Source organism: Erinaceus europaeus, chromosome 17 (assembly GCF_950295315.1).
Source record: "Erinaceus europaeus chromosome 17, mEriEur2.1, whole genome shotgun sequence".
Lineage (NCBI taxonomy): Eukaryota > Metazoa > Chordata > Mammalia > Eulipotyphla > Erinaceidae > Erinaceus > Erinaceus europaeus.
In genome coordinates, this window is record NC_080178.1 from 81,708,324 (window position 1) to 81,726,214 (window position 17,891).

Consider the following 17,891-nt stretch of genomic DNA (forward strand, 5'->3'; position numbering starts at 1 on the left):
CTCATCTGCCGCTGACTTACTGAATAGCGGCTGAGGTCCTAAAAGATTCCAGGGTGGGAGTCCAGGGAGCCAGGACCGCCAGCCTGTGGGTTCTGTGTCTAGGCCCCAGCTGGCAGTACCAGTCTGTGCTGAGCCCTCTCCCGTGCTCTCTCCTGCCTGCCAGCTCGCCCTGATGCCCAGCAGCCAGTCCCTGCGCAGTGGGAACTGGTCTGAAAGGAAGAGCCACCGTCTGCCACGATCACCCAAGAGACAGAGCCATGATGACATGCTGGTGGCCCACCTGAGCCTGCCGTCGTCCCCTTCCAGCCTCCATGAGGACAGCCTGAGCACCACCAGTGAGCTGCTGTCCAGCCGCCGAGCCCGCCGCACCCCCAAGGTACCCACCCCCCCGGCCCAGGGGCTGGGGAGGCAGGTGGGCAGGCAGCGGCTCTTGTCTAGATCTGCGTGCTAACCTGGGCCTGCTTCTTCAGTTGAACTTTGATTTATTGGGGCTGGGAGACCATCCGCCTGGTAGAACGCAGGTTTTACCATGCGCGAGGACCTAGCTTCGAGCTCCCAGCCACCACAAGAGAATACCGTGATACCGTACAGAAGGGAGTCTTCACAAGTGTTTGGATTGTGCTGTAGTGACTCCCTCTCCCTCTCTGTCTCTCCTTTTATCTGGGGAAAAAAAAAAAAGTCAGCTGAGAGCAGTAGAATTGTATTGGCACAAAGCCCCAGTGAAAACCCCGGCAACAACAACAAAAGATTTATTTTATTAACTTCATATTGGGGGGCGGGGCGTAGAGCAGCACTCTCATGTGTGTGGGACATGGGAAGGGATCCTAGTGACAGGCTCAGCCTCATGGGCTCTTACTCGCTGAGTTAACTCCCAGCCACACTCAATTACTGAGTCAATTTGAGTTCAAGCACTGCCCTATCTTTCATGGATTTAATTCCCTTATCAATCAAGATGCATTAAGTGGGGGGCTGGTGGTACATCTGGTTGAGTGCACATGTTATAATGCACAGGGATCCAAGTTCAAGCCCCCGGTCCCCACCTGCAGGAGGAAAGCTTTGTAAGTGGTGGAGCAGGGCTGCAGGTGTCTCTCTGTCTCTCTCCCTCTCTATCACCCCCTTCCCTCTAGATTTCTGGCTGTCTATCAAATAAAATAAAGATAATAAAAAAACTAAAAGCAAAAACAAAAAAACAAAGATGCATTAAGTGGTTGGTGGCACACAGAAGTCAAGAGGAGTGTAGGCTAGCCTCTGCCCCAGCGTCTGTCACTGGTGGGCACCAGCCAGTCCTTGGGGAGCTCCCTCCGAGTGAATTTTGGGTGTAAATTTTGTGGCCTCTGCTGAACACAGAAACTTTTCTAGTCTCTCTCAGACTCAGAACTCAAAGCTGGGTCTTCCTTTCTATAGCTCTTGGAACTGAGAGCTTTTAGCACTGATTTGCACACGTAGACAGCCAGACCCAGACACCCCAGTCCAAAGCAGCAGGACTTAACCACATGGTATTTTTAGCTTGCAAACAATGCTTGAGTATACTGGGAATTGAGTTCCTTCCTGTCAGGGCCCTACTGTAGCCCAGAGGGGGAAAGACTAGAATCCTTGTTCCTGTTATCGCATCGGACAAGTTCTTTGTCTTGGTGGGCTCAGTGCCTCTTGGGACTCAGGAGCTCCCATCCTGTCTTGTGTGATCACAGTTCCTTCCTCTAGAGAGATAACTGCAATGCCCTTGTCTCTGGGCATGTGCCACTAGGGGACTAGGAGAACGGAGATCTAGCAGCCTTGCCCGGTGAGTCTGCACGTGAGCCAGTGCTGCAGGGGACCAGCCTGTGCCCTGCACACGGAGGACAGAAAGCTTGGACCAGTAAGGGACCAGATGGGCTGTTTGCTGACTTTCTGAAAAGTAGGGGGACTGACACTAGTGTTACCTCACCTTCCCTTTTTTCTTCTTCACACCCAGCTTGTCCAAAGAATTAACTCCATCTACAATGCCAAGAGGGGAAAGAAGAGGTTGAAAAAGCTGTCTATGTCAAGCATTGAGACAGCGTCACTGAAAGGTAGGACATCACACCTGAGCTTGCTCTGGTGTCTGGCACCCGGGGCATTCGCAGTGGGGAGAGGCATGCGCTATAGCCCCAGTCTGCAGGCTTCTTTGACCAGTCAAAGGTCCTTCTGCTTTCTGGGAGGATAGAGCCCAGCCAAAATGTGACCACATAGGAGGGGAGAGGAAAGAGGGAAGACAGCCCTGGGGAGGAGTCAGTTCAGGCTTTGGGCCTTGAGGCCCTCCAAGAGAGGTGGGGATCTGCATCTGGCAGATGGAGAGGCCAGACCGAGCACTGTGGTCTGTTTCCCACTTCAAATCTTGGCTTCTTGGAGGCAGGATCCTTGTGTTGTAGGCCAAGAAGCCTCTACTAGCTCAGCCTCCTACCTGGGCCACAGCTTCCTCCAGATCAGAACTGGACGGACATTGACTGACTGCAGTCTGAGCTCAGAGGGATGCCACCCTAAGGTCACTCAGTACCTGGCTGTGGGACACACGGGAACCCAAACTGGGTACAGACCCTTCCTTGTGAGAAGAGGTGGGGGTACAGGAAGCACTGTGGGACGACGGCTCAGCAAGCATACACTCTGTTGTTACTTTTCCAGATGAGAATAGTGAGAGCGAGAGCGACTCTGACGACAGGTTCAAAGGTGAGGCATAGCTCCCAAGAGCATGAACCCTCCCCGGCCTTCTCTTCCTCTGCAAGGAAGTGCCCATGTCTCCACATGCTATGGAGGCAGGACACCAGCACACAGAGTAAGGAGCTATAAGGAGTCTCTCTTATCGTCATGTGGGCTCAGCCCTGTAGAGTTCAACTCAGATGTCTCCTCTGCTTGAATTTAAGACTTATGGCCCTGCCCCTACTTCCCCAAGCCATTATCCATGAGAACTGGGTGCTTGATTTACCTGTCCGATGTGTTGAATATAGAGCATAAAAGATGAGGTCAGAGGATTACAGGCACCTCTTCTGATACAAGAACTGAGTCCATGGTGTGAGGAGACTGGTCCTCTCATGTCTTTAGAGAGGAGGACTGCGACCTACTCAGAAAGGTCTGTGGCCTTCAGATTCCAGGGACCTTGAACAAACCTTGCTTCTTTGTGTTGGGAAGCCTTGCCTATACCTCTCTGGGTGATTAAAGCATGTGGGAGTCAAATGGTTCTCTGGGCCACTGACCTTGGGGCTAGGGACAAGGTCAAAGGGTTCAAGCCCAAGGACTCTCACAACGCCTGGGATGCAGCCGTTACAAATGTCCACGTCTTTATGACACAGAGGAGGGGGGGGTGGGTACTGACGATACCTTTCTGGCTTGACTGGCTTTAACAGTCGTTTAAGATCAACTCAGCTCACCATTGTCCTTTGTGTGGGCCTAGACAGCCTGGCTTAAGGCCCTCAACTCCACCTCTAGAGGAGCCAGGTGGCCCAGACCAGTAGCTCCACATAGCTGGACAGTGTCTGTGCTCACTGCTTCCCCAGCCTAGCTGGGCATGGCTGCGCAGGGTGTCAGACTAGACTCGTGAGGCCCCCGAGGGAGCCTTGAGCCCGGGTGGAGAGGGCGCAGGCGCGGCGTGAGGGTCAGTCAGCCTGTGTGTCCCCTGACGTGTGACCCACCCCAGCCCACACGCAGCGCCTCGTGCACACCCAGTCCGTGCTGAGACGTGCTCCCCGCTATCGGACGCTGGAGCTGGAGCTGCTGGAGTGGCAGGAGCGGGAGCTGTTTGAGCAGTTTGTGGTGGTGTCCCTCAAGAAGAAGCCGTCCCGAAACACCTACCTCCCAGAAGTCTCCTACCAATTTCCAAAGGTGAGGCCATTTCTCCCCGTCTCCCTTGCTCAGCCAAGGAGGAGAGAGCTTCTTCCTGCCACAGCTGAACTCGACCCTCCGAGAGCAGGAGGCAGAGGGGCTTCTGAAGTCTTTCCTGGGCCTCTTCAGAGGGTGAGGTGGGAAGGGCACCTGCCGGTGTGTGTGGAGTGAGATCCAGACGTCCACAGAAGCTCCGAGCTCACAGGCCCCAAGTCCCCAGCCACTTCTGGGAGCCTGTCTCTCTTTAATCACGTGGCTGAGACCATCTGTGTGCTTGACATGCAACTTGGGGACTGCATATTCTCAGCTGTGTGACACAGTCAGTACCAGCGCATCTTCATCTCCCAAAAGGAGATTCTGTCACTGCCTCCTCCCCCTCCTCCTCCCCTTCCCCCCTCCTCCTCCCCCTCTTCCTCCCCTCCTCTCCCTCCTCCCCTTCCTCCTCTTCCTCCCCCTCCTCCTCTCCCTCCTCCTCCACCTCTTCCTCCCCCTCCTCCTCCCCTTCCTCCTCTTCCTCCTCCTCCACCTCTTCCTCCACCTCTTCCTCCTCCACCTCTTCCTCCTCCACCTCTTCCTCCTCCTCCACCTCTTCCTCCTCCACCTCTTCCTCCTCCTCTTCCTCCTCCTCCACCTCTTCCTCCTCCACCTCTTCCTCCTCCTCCTCCACCTCTTCCTCCTCCACCTCTTCCTCCTCCTCTTCCTCCTCCTCCACCTCTTCCCCCTCCACCTCTTCCTCCTCCACCTCTTCCTCCTCCTCCTCCCCTCCACCTCTTCCTCCTCCACCTCTTCCTCCTCCTCCCCCTCCTCCTCTTCCTCCTCCTCTTCCTCCTCCTCCACCTCTTCCTCCTCCTCCACCTCTTCCTCCTCCACCTCTTCCTCCTCCTCCACCTCTTCCTCCTCCTCCACCTCTTCCTCCTCCTCCACCTCTTCCTCCTCCACCTCTTCCTCCTCTTCTTCCTCCTCCTCCTTCTCCACCTCTTCCTCCTCCTCCTCCCCCTCCACCTCTTCCTCCTCCCCTCTTCCTCCTCCTCCCCCTCTTCCTCCTCCTCTTCCTCCTCCTCCACCTCTTCCTCCTCCACCTCTTCCTCCTCCTCCACCTCTTCCTCCTCCACCTCTTCCTCCTCTTCCTCCTTCTCCACCTCTTCCTCCTCCTCCCCCTCCCCCCTCCTCTTTCTCCTCCTCCACTTCCTCCTCCTGCTCCTTCCCCTCCTCCCGCACCTTCTCCTCCTCCTCCCCTCCTCCTCCCCCTCCTCCTTTCCCTCCTTCTCCTCCCACACCTTCTCCTCCTCCTCCTCCTTCTCCTCCTCCCCCTCCTCCTTCTCCTCCCGCACCTTCTCTTCCTCCTCCTCTTCCCACTCCTCCTCCTCCACTCCTCCACCACTCAAATCCTCCCACTCCTCCCCTGCTTCCCGCCAGCTGCCACACCGGCCGCCCGCCTTCTCTTCCTGGTAACACTCTAGCCCTTTCTCCTGACATTGCCTCTACCTGGGGCATATTTTCCCCCGCTCTCTCCATGGCTGCCAACCTTTCTCATCCTTTGGTTTCTGTTCGGCTGACTCTCTTTGGGGGCTTCCAGACTCCAGAGTAGCCCTCCCTGTGGCCCAGTTTCCGGGGGGGGGGGGGCAGGCGCCACAGGGAAAGTGCTCGCTGGGCCTTTCTTGAATGAACAAGTGCAGACTCAGCCCACACCCAGACCTCTTTGTCAGAGCAGGGACTCGGGACAAGGATTGCTGAGGAGCATGCCAGTTGGTAGGCTGCCATCGAGGGCTCCCAGGGGAGGAGGTGCTTTGAGCCCTGTCCCTTCCTCAGCTTCTGCCGTCTTTCATGCTTATCACTCCATGTCCCCCCCACACACAGCTGGACCGACCCACCAAGCAGATGCGGGAAGCAGAAGAGAGGCTCAAGGCCATCCCTCAGTTCTGCTTCCCCGATGCCAAGGACTGGACCCCTGTGTCAGAGTACAGCAGGTGAGTCCCGGGCACAGCCTCTTTTAGCCCTTGCTGCAGTGGGCAACTGAACGGGCCCCCTTTGTCCCGGGCACCTCTCCTATGGGAGCCTGGCCCTGCACCCACTCAGGGGCTTCTTTTTCTTGGGGCCTCTGCCACTTCCCTGATACCAGGCCTCTCTGTGTTCCAGTGAGACTTTTTCTTTCATGCTGACTGGGGAAGATGGTAGCAGACGCTTTGGCTACTGCAGACGCTTACTGGTGAGTAGGGCCATTTAATCCTGGCCAAAGGGCACAGAGTTGGGATGTGGTTTTTTTAATCTTTTTAAGATGATTATTTATTATTGGGCAGAGACAGAGAGAAGTGAGAGGGGAGGGAGAGATAGAGAGAGGGAAAGAGACAGACACCTGCAGTACTACTTCACCATTCATGAAGCTTTCCCCCAGCAGGTGGGGACCACAGGCTTGAACCCGGGCCTTTGCACACTGTAACGTGTGAGCTTAACCAGGTGTGCCAGCGCCTGGCCCTGAGAGTCTCTGCAGTCTAGCTTGTATGAGGCCTTACATTCTTTCCCTTATGTGCTCCTTGGGTCCTCTCTCTCTCTCTCTCTCTCTCTCTCTCTCTCTCCCTCTGTCTTCTCTCTGTTTCCCCCCCCCTCGTAGATGAGGCACTTGTAGGATAATAGGAGTCAAAGTGTGCTCTCTAACTGGACCCTCGGATGTAAGATTATCTGTAAGAAAGAGAGAGACACAACCACTATCTGCTGGGATGCCCTGTATCAGGCTGTCCTGTGTGTCCTTGCTTTTCATCTGTTTTCTTTGGGCTTCAGGCTCTGATTACTCTTCTGAATTCAGAATCACATCTTCTGAGCATCACATGTAGGGAGAGACAGCTGCCCCCTCATATCCAGCCCACCTCACATGGAGAGGTGTTCAGTCTGGTCAGGCTGGAGGCTGCACCAGCACAAAGACATACCTTCTGGGAGAGAGTCTTTGAACAAGAAAAAGGGGAGCTTTGGAAATAAACCTTGTTGGAGAGAGAAAAGCCCACCCCAGCTCTAGTCCTGGGGAGCGCAGTGAGGTAAAGGCAGAGAGAGCCTGTCCCACTGTATTCTTCCCTGGAGCTCACAAGAGGTTTGACAGTGTTTGGGGTTCCCAGGCCTTAGTGGGAGAAAGGCTCGTTAGATGCTGACCAAGGGGCATATGTAGTAGGGGCCAAAATAAACGATGCTGGGCCAGTCATTCATTCACTCAGTCCCACTTATCACTTACACTTATTAAAGGTGAGGACACATCCTAACAGCATCTGGAGGTCAGTCAGACTTGGATCTTATCCTCAAGGGATTTTAGTAGGAGAGAAGGCAGGTGAGATTTTCAACACAGAAAGAAGGACAAAGGAGACACTGCTACTCAGGATGCATCATATATGTCAGAGTAGACAGACAGACGCTTTAAGTACGTCATTTCTTTTTTTTTAAATTTTATTTATTTCCTTTTGTTGCCCTTGTTTTATTATTGTTGTTATTATTGATGTCGTTGTTGTTGGACAGGACAGAGAGAAATGGAGAGAGGAGGGGAAGACAGAGAGGAGGAGAGAAAGACAGACACCTGCAGACCTGCTTCACCGCCTGTGAAGTGACTCCCCTGCAGGTGGGGAGCCGGGGACTCGAACCGGGATCCTTACGCAGGTCCTTGCGCTTTGCGCCACCTGCGCTTAGCCCGCTGCGCTACCGCCCCGCCTCCCACGTCATTTCTTTAATCCTGGAAGCAGTCGGTTAGGTACTAGAATGTCTGCTCTATAGATCAGGGAGCCAAGACTTAGAGACTCAGCAGGAGAATGACTGGCCCAAGGTCACACAGCCGGTAAGGGGCAAAACCAGGGTTGATGCCAAAGTCCTTTGGTTACTCTCGGTCACTCTCGTGATTAGTCTAGGGAGAAGGACTATTAGGATAGAGTGAGTGGCGCTGAAGAAATGTGGGAGTAATCCGCCAGGTGGGAAGCCTGGCAGAGACTCTCATGGCCCAGAGTCACCAGGGCCGGAGGGAGCCTTCAGAAAGCTGCTCTTATAGGAGCGGAGACGGAGCGAAGCTTGCCCCAGGGGAGAGTGTGTTTGTCCCGGAGTGTTCAGAGGGCCTGGGCTGGGCCCCTGCCAAGGGGCTGGCACTTGCTCGGCATTCCTGCAGATTGGACACAATGATTCTAACCCAAATCCCACATACTTGATTTAATCACTTGGGGCTTTAGGGGAGGCGGGGGAGAGGGACGGAGAGAGGAGTGAGTTTCAGGCCTAATATGGACAAAAACAGCTTCTGCCTTCTCTGTACATCTGTGACGCGTGGCCAGCAGATTTGGAGACTGAAATAGCCCCATCTGCATTTGCTTAGCAGCCGGGGTGAGGGGCCAGCACCTGCCGCCCTGCTCCCGGCCCACATAGCCTCGCCGACCCCTCCAGGCCCAGGCACCCAAAGGCAGCCAGAGTCCTGCCTGTCCCGGGCCAGAGAGCTGGATTTCTCTGGACTCACCCAGCCTGTGTCTGGGTGTCTGAGCCGGGGAGTTCTCAGCGCACCTCTCCTCCATCTGCTCGCCCTGCCCCTCCGGCCCCTCCTCCCTCCTCCCTCTTCTCTGTAGCACACCCCTGATCGTGTCCATCCTACAAGGACAGAGTGTGTTAGAGGTCAGATAGCAGAGCAGAATCCAAAGCAGACTCCATGGCTTCTACCTGCAGGACCTTGGCAGTAGCTTAATATTTTAGTAGCTTAATGTCAGTTCTATCAAATGGGGTCGTAAGCCTTGTCCTGGGTGCTTGTTTGTAAAGTACCAACATAGGGCTTAGAATAGTAAGTGTCTACTATACAGATAAACTTGCTTTACTTACCTTTCAGATCGCTTTAGGATGAATCAAGGCAGGGGTGGAGGAGATCAATGAGAAAAGCAGTATTTTGTAGAAGGCCCCCTAGCAGGGTGAGGTGGAGGGAGAGAAGGCTCCAGCTCCTTCTCATCGCCATTGTGTCCTCCAGGGTCCCACCCTAGTGCTGACCAGTCCATAAATCACTCTACCACCTCTGCCAAACTGCTTCCTCCACTGCCAGCCCGTCAGCGTCCTCCTGAGAGGAGCAGTGGGACCCGAGTAGAGCTTGGCGGGAGCCTGGAGCCCACCCTAGGCTGGAACACCCAGAGAGCCTTCACTCTTCCCTGGGGGGCAGGGGCACGGTGGTTGAGTAGAAGCTTAAAAGAGACTGGGAAATCTCCTTCCGCTCAGAGAGCGGACCTTAATCCCTAGTCCCTAGGACAGGGGCCAGGTGGAGTAACCGTGCGCTCTGTGTCTGTCTCTCCTCATGGTCCTTGCCCAGCCAAGCGGGAAGGGACCCCGGCTGCCAGAGGTGTACTGTGTCATCAGCCGCCTAGGCTGCTTCGGTTTGTTTTCCAAGGTAAGAGGGTTCTGGCTTATCCCCTCCCCTTCCCTCAGCTAATAGCTCTCAGGCGAGTCACTGCAGCCAGCTTAGACGTGTGTGTGTGTGTGTGTGTGTGTGTGTGTGTGTGTGTGTATGTGTGTGTGTGTGTATGTGTGTGTAATTGCAGCCAGCTTAGACGTGTGTGTGTATGTGTGTGTAACTGCAGCCAGCTTAGACGTGTGTGTGTATGTGTGTGTAACTGCAGCCAGCTTAGACGTGTGTGTGTATGTGTGTGTAACTGCAGCCAGCTTAGACGTGTGTGTGTGTGTAACTGCAGCCAGCTTAGACGTGTGTGTGTGTGTGTGTAACTGCAGCCAGCTTAGACGTGTGTGTGTGTGTGTAACTGCAGCCAGCTTAGATGTATGTGTGTGTGTGTGTAACTGCAGCCAGCTTAGACGTGTGTGTGTGTGTGTATGTATGTGTAACTGCAGCCAGCTTAGACGTGTGTGTGTGTGTGTATGTATGTGTAACTGCAGCCAGCTTAGATGTGTGTGTATGTGTGTGTAACTGCAGCCAGCTTAGACGTGTGTGTGTATGTGTGTGTAACTGCAGCCAGCTTAGACGTGTGTGTGTATGTGTGTGTAACTGCAGCCAGCTTAGACGTGTGTGTGTGTGTGTGTGTAACTGCAGTCAGCTTAGACGTTAGTGTGTGTGTGTGTGTGTGTGTGTGTGTGTGTGTGTGTGTGGTCAAGTGCAAGCCAGCTTTTTGACTCCTGCCTCATTCCCAATCTGTCTGCCCCTCCCCGGCTTCTGTGCCATAGTGTCTGCTAGTGTCATATCCCTCCCTGGTCTGTGGGCAGAGCTAGAGTGTGAGGGACAGAGACCACCTTGAGGAAGCCAGCCCTCAGATGGCATTTCATTTGCTCAGGTCCTTGGCTCTTGAGGTCGGAGGCAAGGACTAGTGAGCAGGCAGAGGTGGGGAGGTGTGGTGTGAAGACCTCCCAGTTCCCAGTATTTGGTCTAGGATGGTCCGATGCCAGGCTCCTCCTTTCTGTCCAGGAGGTAGGGAAGGGCAGTGCCCTGACACCCACCCTCTTGGGCTGTCGGCATTGGCACAGGTCCTCGATGAGGTGGAGCGCCGGCGTGGGGTGTCTGCGGCTCTGGTCTACCCCTTCATGAGAAGCCTCATGGAGTCGCCCTTTCCCGCCCCAGGGAAGACCATCAGAGTGAAGACCTTCTTGCCAGGTGCCGGCAATGAGGTAGGAATGGTGCTGCCTCTTCGCTCAGACTGCGGGCTGAGGTGTGGGCAGGACATTGCTCCCCAAGGTCGCAGCAGCCTCTGGGGGTGCGCAGCATGACCCTCCCTCAATGGTCATATTTATACACGGAAGATAGAGACTGGAAAAGTGAACGACAGAGCTACAGTCACTGCCCCACTCTCTGCGACTCCTGGGGCCTCTCGTGGCCTGCGGACAGCACTGCCCTCCTCACGCCTCCTCACGCCCTCCTCCACTCACTGGACAGATAGCTGCAGAGTACTTACCCTCACAGGGGCGCGCCAGGCCTTGAGGCAGCCAGCCACACTGAATCAAGCGCAGCTCTGGCCTTGTGGAGTTAGTTCATCATCTAGTGGGGAGAGGTTGTCAAAGCAGTATTCAAGTAGGGAGGCAGAACAATAGCTATGCACCAAGGCCATCCCAGGTTCAATCCTCAGCACCACTGTAATACAGTGAGCAGTGCTATGGTAAGAGAGGAAGGAAGGAAGGAAGGAAGGAACGGGAGGGCATGGCATGTAGGTTTTGGAGTCTCCTGAGGGCTTTGGTTCTCTCTGAGGGAAAAAAGGTGTGAGAAACAAGTGTTTGGTTCTAGAAGGGAGAAGACAGTTGCAGGGCTTGGGAACCAGTATAGCTGCCAGGCAGATGCCCCTTGAAAAAAGTTATCTGTATATTAGAGAGGCTTGTTTTATTTTATTTTATTTCACCTAAGTTCTCAGGAAGCTGCACAGCTGACGCTATCAGCATGCTTGGGACCAAGGGCTGTCAAGGCGGCCGCTGTGGAGGCTGCTCTGGAGTGGCCCGAGTCAGCACGTCCTCTGTAGGCTGCGGTAGTGCTGTTTTGACCCTCATGACTGCCCCCAGGGAGGTGACTCTTGGAGCTATAACACTGGCACTGGGAGTGACCTCACAGCAACCCCTTTGGAGGGAAGAGAGCAGGGCCCGGCCCTGATAATGAAAGCCCCGCTTCCTGGCAGAGTTATGGATAGCTAGCCCTTCCTTGCGTTTTCCCTGTCCCTGGCACAGTGATTAGACAGACTGATAGAGACCGGGATGGCAGGACAAACATAGCCTCTGGAAGGAAACTCTTCCTAGCAGGAAAAGGAGGGGACATGTTAACAATAAGGATGCTGGCACTGCCTTTTCCAGAGATGGGGGAGAGACAGCCTGGGAGACGTTGGTCTTCCTGGATCTTGAGGGACAGTGGTCGGTTGACTGGTTCTGCCAAGGTCTTTGCCTGGAGAGATGGGCAGGAATGAAGAGTGGTGGGAGGTGGCCCGAGGTCAAGCTGTGTGGTCCCCCTCACCCCCGCACGTAAGGGCAACTGGCTCTCCCTGTCCGAGCCTCAGGTGGCTGATTCCAGTGGCACCTCCCACTGCCACAGCTCTTCTGCCGACAAGCTGGGAATTGAAGTTGTTGTGGGAATGAGCTGTGCCTGTGGGGAGAGGCTGGTTCTGGTCGCACAAGGGGGCAGCAGTGACACTCTGGGGAAGAGGGCTCCTGGGAGGGCAGCCGGCATCCTGTCACCATGGAGTGAGCCGGCCCTCGGCCGCTCTCCCACCCTCACCGTCCTGCAGGTCTTAGAGCTGCGGCGGCCCACGGACTCGCGGCTGGAGCACGTGGACTTTGCGTGCCTCTTCACCTGCCTCAGTGTGCGCCAGCTCATCCGGATCTTTGCCTCGCTGCTGCTGGAGCGGCGCGTGATTTTTGTGGCAGATAAGCTCAGGTAGGGACAGAAAAACAAGGTGAAGAGGGAGGGAGGGAGGGCATATCCACTCTCCCACTGCTGCAGCTTGTGCGTGTGAGCCGCCTACTGCATGGCGTGGAGTGCGCGTGCGTGAGAGAGAGACGGAGAGAGATGGACAGACTCAGATGGAAGGGCCGAGTGGAACCGGTGGTTGAGGGAACAGTGCTCAAAGCAACAAGTTATGGGACTGAGAACTGAAAGGAGAACGGGCCTGAGGGGACAGACACTTTGCAACATCCAAGATTGTGCAGCTGCACTCAGAAGCAGCAAGGCAGAGGGCGGGCGGGCGGGCACAGCCGGCCAACTACATACACTGCCACACACAAGGGCCCGGCTCTGAGCCCCGCTCCCACCTGCAGGGGTCTACTTCACCAGCAGTGAAGCAGGTCTGCAGGTGTCTATCATCTTTCCCTCTTTCCATCTCCCCATCCTCTCAATTTTTTTTGTCCTATTAATAATAATAAAAAAGGAAAAAATGGCCACCAGGAGCATTGGATACATAGAGCTGGCACCGAGCCCCAGCAATAACTGTGGTGACAATAAAAAATAAATTAACTAAAAGGAAAAAAAAAGTGATCCAAGAGTGTTAAAATTGTGCACACACCAGGCTTCAGCTCAAAATGAAAGAAAATAAGTTTTTTGGGGGGACAGGACAGAGAGAAATGGAGAGAGGAGGGGAAGACAGGGGAAAGAGAAAGACAGACACCTGCAGACCTGCTTCACCACCTGTGAAGCGACTCCCCTGCAGGTGGGGAGCCAGGGGGCTCGAACCAGGATCCTTCTGCGGTCTTTGCGCTTCATGCCACGTGCGCTTAACCCGCTGCGCTACCGCCCGACTCCCAAGAAATAAGATAATATTAATAAAACTAAATTATGTATAAAACGTAGAAAGGTAAGAGAAGAAAGACATTTCTAACTGAGGGCTGCATTTTCCCCAGATGGGGGAAGCAAGGTCATCTTTGTAGGATCCTGTTTGAAGTGCTGAACTCGGGAAGAGCCAGTGTGGAGAGAGGGCCAGGACACCAGCTTGATTAAGGAGGAGGGCCGAGTATCCAGTGAGTAACCAGCCAGGGTGTCACCCGGAGAAGTGACCCAGGACTAGGCATGTGGGGAGACCGTCAAGATAAGGATATTTTTATAAAGGGTTACTACAGTTGATAGGACAGAGATGAATTGAAAGAGACAGAGAGGCACAGAGAGAGACATACTTGCAGCACTTGCTTGACCTCTTGTGAAGCTTCCCACCTGCAGCTGGGGACGGGGGCTGAACCTGAGTCCTTGTGCATGGTGACACATATGCTCAATCAGGTGTGCCACTACGCCACCCCAAAGTGGCACTAGGGTGCCAGGCAGAGGGGTTGCAGGAAGGTTGGCCAGTCAAACCAGGAAAAACAAAAAGATGTGCAGAGACTGGCCACGGCAGTGAGGCAAGGACCTGGCCTGGGGAGGCGTAGACAAGGCTGCATGAATCCTAAGACTTAGTCGGAGATCCTAGCCTTTGTGACTTGAGAGGTAGAGGGGGGTCGTGTGCTAAACGGATGTGCTTGTGGCCATGAGACGGGTGGCAGAGATGACACTGGGCCAAGACATTCTGGAAGCAGCTAATAAGCTCTTCCAGGTATCTAGGGGTTTCGTTTATTTTAAAAGAGTATCTTAATCTGTTCCGGCTGCTGTAAGAAGACACCACAGTCTCAGTAATTTATACATAGAGACTTTCCTCTGGATTCTGGAGGCCGGAAGTCCCAGATCAGAGTACTAGCAAAACTGTGTTCAGGTGAAGGCTCATTTCCTGTTTCAGTTCTCCCGACCTGTCCTCACATGGTGTAAAGAGGACCTCTGTGGGGTCTCTTTTATGAGAACACTAGTTCCATGTATGGCCTACACACCTTCCAAAGCACCTGCCTACCTCCCAATATCCTCTTACTTGGAAGTCAGATTTCAGCATGTTCAGGAGAAATACAAACATCAGATCATAGCAAGCACTGTATGTGGGACGGGGAAGACCAGATCTTGGCCAGACATTGTATAGTTTTTGGTTAAAAAAAATTTCCACCATATATGGCCAAGGATGTGGCGGAGTGGGTCCAACAGGACTTGCTTGCAAGCTTGAGGCTCCACATTCGATTCCTGGCACCACCTATGCCACAGTGATACTCTGATTCTCTTTCTTGGAATAAATCTTTAGTGTGGTCCGGGAGATGGCACAGTGGACAAAGCACTGGATTCTCCAGCATGAGGTCCTGAGTTCAATCCCTGACAGCACATGTACCAGAGTGATGTCTGGTTCTTTCTCTCTATCTTATCTTTCCCATAAATAAATAAAATTCTTTATAAAAAAAAAAAAACCTACAGTGAGGGTAGATAGCATAATGGTTATGCAAAGAGACTCTCATGCCTGAGGCTCCCGGATTCAGTCTCCCATACTACAGTAAGCCAGAGCTGAGTAGTGCTGTGGTAAAAAACAAAAACAAAAATAAAACAAGAAGCAGTAGTCTCTCTATAGTAGTGGACTAATTCAGTCATTTAGACATTAAGCCCCCAGCTATGTGCTATACCAAATGCTAGGTGCTGATAGAAGGGGCAGAAAAGGAAAAAAGAGAGGGGGGTCAGGCGGTAGCACAGCGGGTTAAGCGCTCATGGCACAAAGCACAAGGACTGACATAAGGATCCGGGTTCGAGCCCCCAGCTCCCCCACGTGCAGGGAGGTCGCTTCACGGGTGGTGAAGCAGGTCTGCAGGTGTCTGTCTTTCTCTCCCCCTCCTCTCTGTCTTCCCCTCCTCTCTCCATTTCTCTCTGTCTTATCCAACAATAACGACGACAATAATAACCACAACAATGATAAAGGGCAACAAAAGGGGAAAAAATGGCCTCCAGGAGTCGTGGATTCATGGTGCAGAGACTGAGCCCCAGCAATAACCCTGGAGGCAAAAAAAAAAAAAAAAGGAAAAAACAATTCTCTTTCTGCTTTGTCCCCCAAAATAAGCACAGGATTTTTCTGTATATGTGAGGGAGCAGGGAAAAAAAAAATCCTTAAGTGCTCTCACTGAGCTCTGGGGAGAAACCCAGACCTACCTTCAACCCCTGAGAAGGACAAAGAAAAGCTAGAGGCTCTGAAACTTGGTGCTGAGGGGAGGACTTGAGATGCGGATAGTTCAGGCCTAGTGTGTCCTGTGTTCATCGGGTGTTGTGGAATGCCCACAGCACGTGGGTGCTGTGCCCTTCCCCTCTCCTAGGCGGGTCTGCTGGAACAGCCCACTCTAGTGCTTCTGGACTCAGGAGCTGGGAGCCCCCTCCAGGCCAACAGAGGGATGAGTCGCCTTCTTTAGTCTGAAAGGAAAGATGGGAGCAAATCACTTTGCTTACCCTGGTTTTCCTTGTATTTAATTGACTCTAGCCGCCTCACCTTCTGTGCTTCCTTCTTAGTCTGCTTCTCCTGGTTAGGGAGAAAACAGAATCCATGAGGGGCGGAGGAGTAAGGCTCAGCTGGGAGCCAGGAAGACTGGCTGTGTCCCGAGTCTGCTACTCACAGCCAAACTGTCAGTGGCCTCGACTACAAAATGTGGAATCGCTGAGATGGTTCCCGTAGGCCCTTCCTGCGGCTGATCTTGCACCTTGGGTGATGGTGCAGGGGCGAAGCAGCGGACTAGCAAGCACGAGGCCTTGCGATCTGTCCTGGAAACCAGATGTGCCAGGACGCTCTGGCTCTCTCTCATTAGTAAGTCTGAGCCGGAAAGGAGCTTGTTCTTCCTCCTCCATGAACTGAGCTAATGACCTCAAGTGAGGCCAGACCAGCCTATGCACTCGGGATGAGTATGTGAGGCCTACTGTCTCTCGGTAGAGTCACCAGAGAGGGTGTGTCAACATCTGCAAGGTCTCAAGCAGTGAGAATCTGGGGGCTTACCAGCTGTAGGGGTAGACCCAGGCCTAAGCCCCGTCATTATTTCCGGTGCACTGGGAGATTGGGGTGTGTGCATCCCAATAAAACTTAATGGTAGTTTTTTTGTGTGTTTCTGTGTGTCTCCTGGGTGTTTTTTTTTTTAGTTGTTTAACGGATAGACACACAGATACAGATAGACACACAGACCTACACACGCCAGGGATGTGCTCTAACCATATGTGGTGCTGGGGACCGACCTGAGGCCTCCATCGCAAAGCCTGTGCTCTGTTAGCTGAGCTGCCGCCCAGGCTGCTGGGAGACTCCCCTGCACAAGCCTCTGGGCTCTGCTCAGAAGCGGCCGGGCCTGGCTCAGGGCTGTGTCTGTCTGTCTGTCTCCAGCACACTGTCCAGCTGCTCCCACGCGGTGGTGGCCTTGCTGTACCCCTTCTCCTGGCAGCACACCTTCATCCCTGTCCTCCCAGCCTCCATGATCGACATCGTCTGCTGTCCCACGCCCTTCCTGGTGGGCCTGCTTTCCAGCTCCCTCCCTAAACTGAAGGATCTGCCTGTGGAGGAGGTGAGTCAGCTGAGAAACTGCTGTGGCAAGGTGGTGGGCAGACTCCCAGGAGGGAAAGGCAGGTGAAGGGGTGGGGGAGGCTGCTGGGATCTTCTCTGTGGCCTCTAAACCTCTCGACGCTTGTCTCACCCTTTCTCGTGGGAGATGCGTCTCTCACTGAGGGCCTGGGAGGTGTGGAGGCAGGACTGGCATTGCAGGCATTCACACCCTGTATCGGTAAGGCTAATGACTTGCCCCTCCCCTCTTCAGGCACTGATGGTGAATCTGGGGTCAGATCGATTCATTCGGCAGGTAAGCGTGGAGACCTACAGGGTGTATCATGCCCGAAGGTGAATGCTTGCTTCTTGCAGGCTTCAGAACACCCAGCAGTCACATGACTAGGTGTTTTGGGCTTGGTTTTGATCTCTTGGGGTGTTCCACTTTCAGACTAGACTCGGGTGGGGAGAGCTGATAGCAGCAGGTCCTGCCTTTGTGGCTGGCGTCGTCCGCTTATGGAAGGCAAGGCAGTGTGGGTGTCTGAAGACTTGCCCTCCAGCCTCTGCCACCTCTGAGCTGCCTGTTTCTGGCCTTTGAATTTCTCTGAGCTCTGAGCTAGTCTGAGAACAGCAAACTTGCAGGACAGGCTGGTGATGGTGCCTGCCTTGAGATGCTGCTGGGGCTACACGTACAGAATGCTACAGAATATAAAGGTTTCAATCATAGTCAACTTCCAAAAGCCACTGCCAGGCACGGAAACCCTCCGGGCCCTCTGCAGAGGAGCACAAGCCAATGCCTCATATTCCGGGCGTGTATAGAGATGGTACACTCCTCACACATAGCACAGCGACCCCAGGGCAGAAAGCGTCCAGACACTGACCCAGGATGTAGGGACCAGGACCATCTAACATCACAGCTGAGACAGGCTGGGACCGCAGCCCCCAACTCCAGCTGTACTTCCCACTGGGAACTGAGGGCAGGGATTGGGGAGGCCTCATCAAAAGGCTGAGTGGATACCCCTAAGCCAAGGCTCCACCATTTTTTTTTTCCCCTCCAGGGTTATTGCTGGGCTCGGTGCCTGCACCATGAATCCACCGCTCCTGGAGGCCATTTTTCCCCCTTTTTGTTGCCCTTGTTGTTGTAGCCTCATTGTGGTTATTATTATTATTGCCATTGTTGATGTTGTTCACTGTTGGATAGGACAGAGAGAAATGGAGAGAGGAAGGGAAGACAGAGAGGGGGAGAGAAAGATAGACACCTGCAGACCTGCT

At 53.9% G+C, this 17,891-nt stretch overlaps 1 protein-coding gene across 6 annotated transcripts in view; it reads left to right on the top strand.

The window, feature by feature from the left end:
* Nucleotides 1–17,891, top strand: part of DENND2B (DENN domain containing 2B) — a 221,588-nt gene that overhangs the window by 198,669 nt on the left and 5,028 nt on the right. For all 6 annotated transcript variants that reach the window (XM_016191763.2, XM_060177216.1, XM_007531210.3 and 3 more), the window contains 11 exons: nucleotides 164–376; nucleotides 1,952–2,048; nucleotides 2,638–2,682; nucleotides 3,647–3,831; nucleotides 5,689–5,798; nucleotides 5,968–6,037; nucleotides 9,128–9,205; nucleotides 10,288–10,428; nucleotides 12,021–12,169; nucleotides 16,467–16,644; nucleotides 16,894–16,935. In XM_016191763.2, the coding sequence (XP_016047249.2) occupies nucleotides 164–376; nucleotides 1,952–2,048; nucleotides 2,638–2,682; nucleotides 3,647–3,831; nucleotides 5,689–5,798; nucleotides 5,968–6,037; nucleotides 9,128–9,205; nucleotides 10,288–10,428; nucleotides 12,021–12,169; nucleotides 16,467–16,644; nucleotides 16,894–16,935 (1,308 nt within the window). The remainder of the gene's footprint in view (nucleotides 1–163; nucleotides 377–1,951; nucleotides 2,049–2,637; nucleotides 2,683–3,646; nucleotides 3,832–5,688; nucleotides 5,799–5,967; nucleotides 6,038–9,127; nucleotides 9,206–10,287; nucleotides 10,429–12,020; nucleotides 12,170–16,466; nucleotides 16,645–16,893; nucleotides 16,936–17,891) is intronic.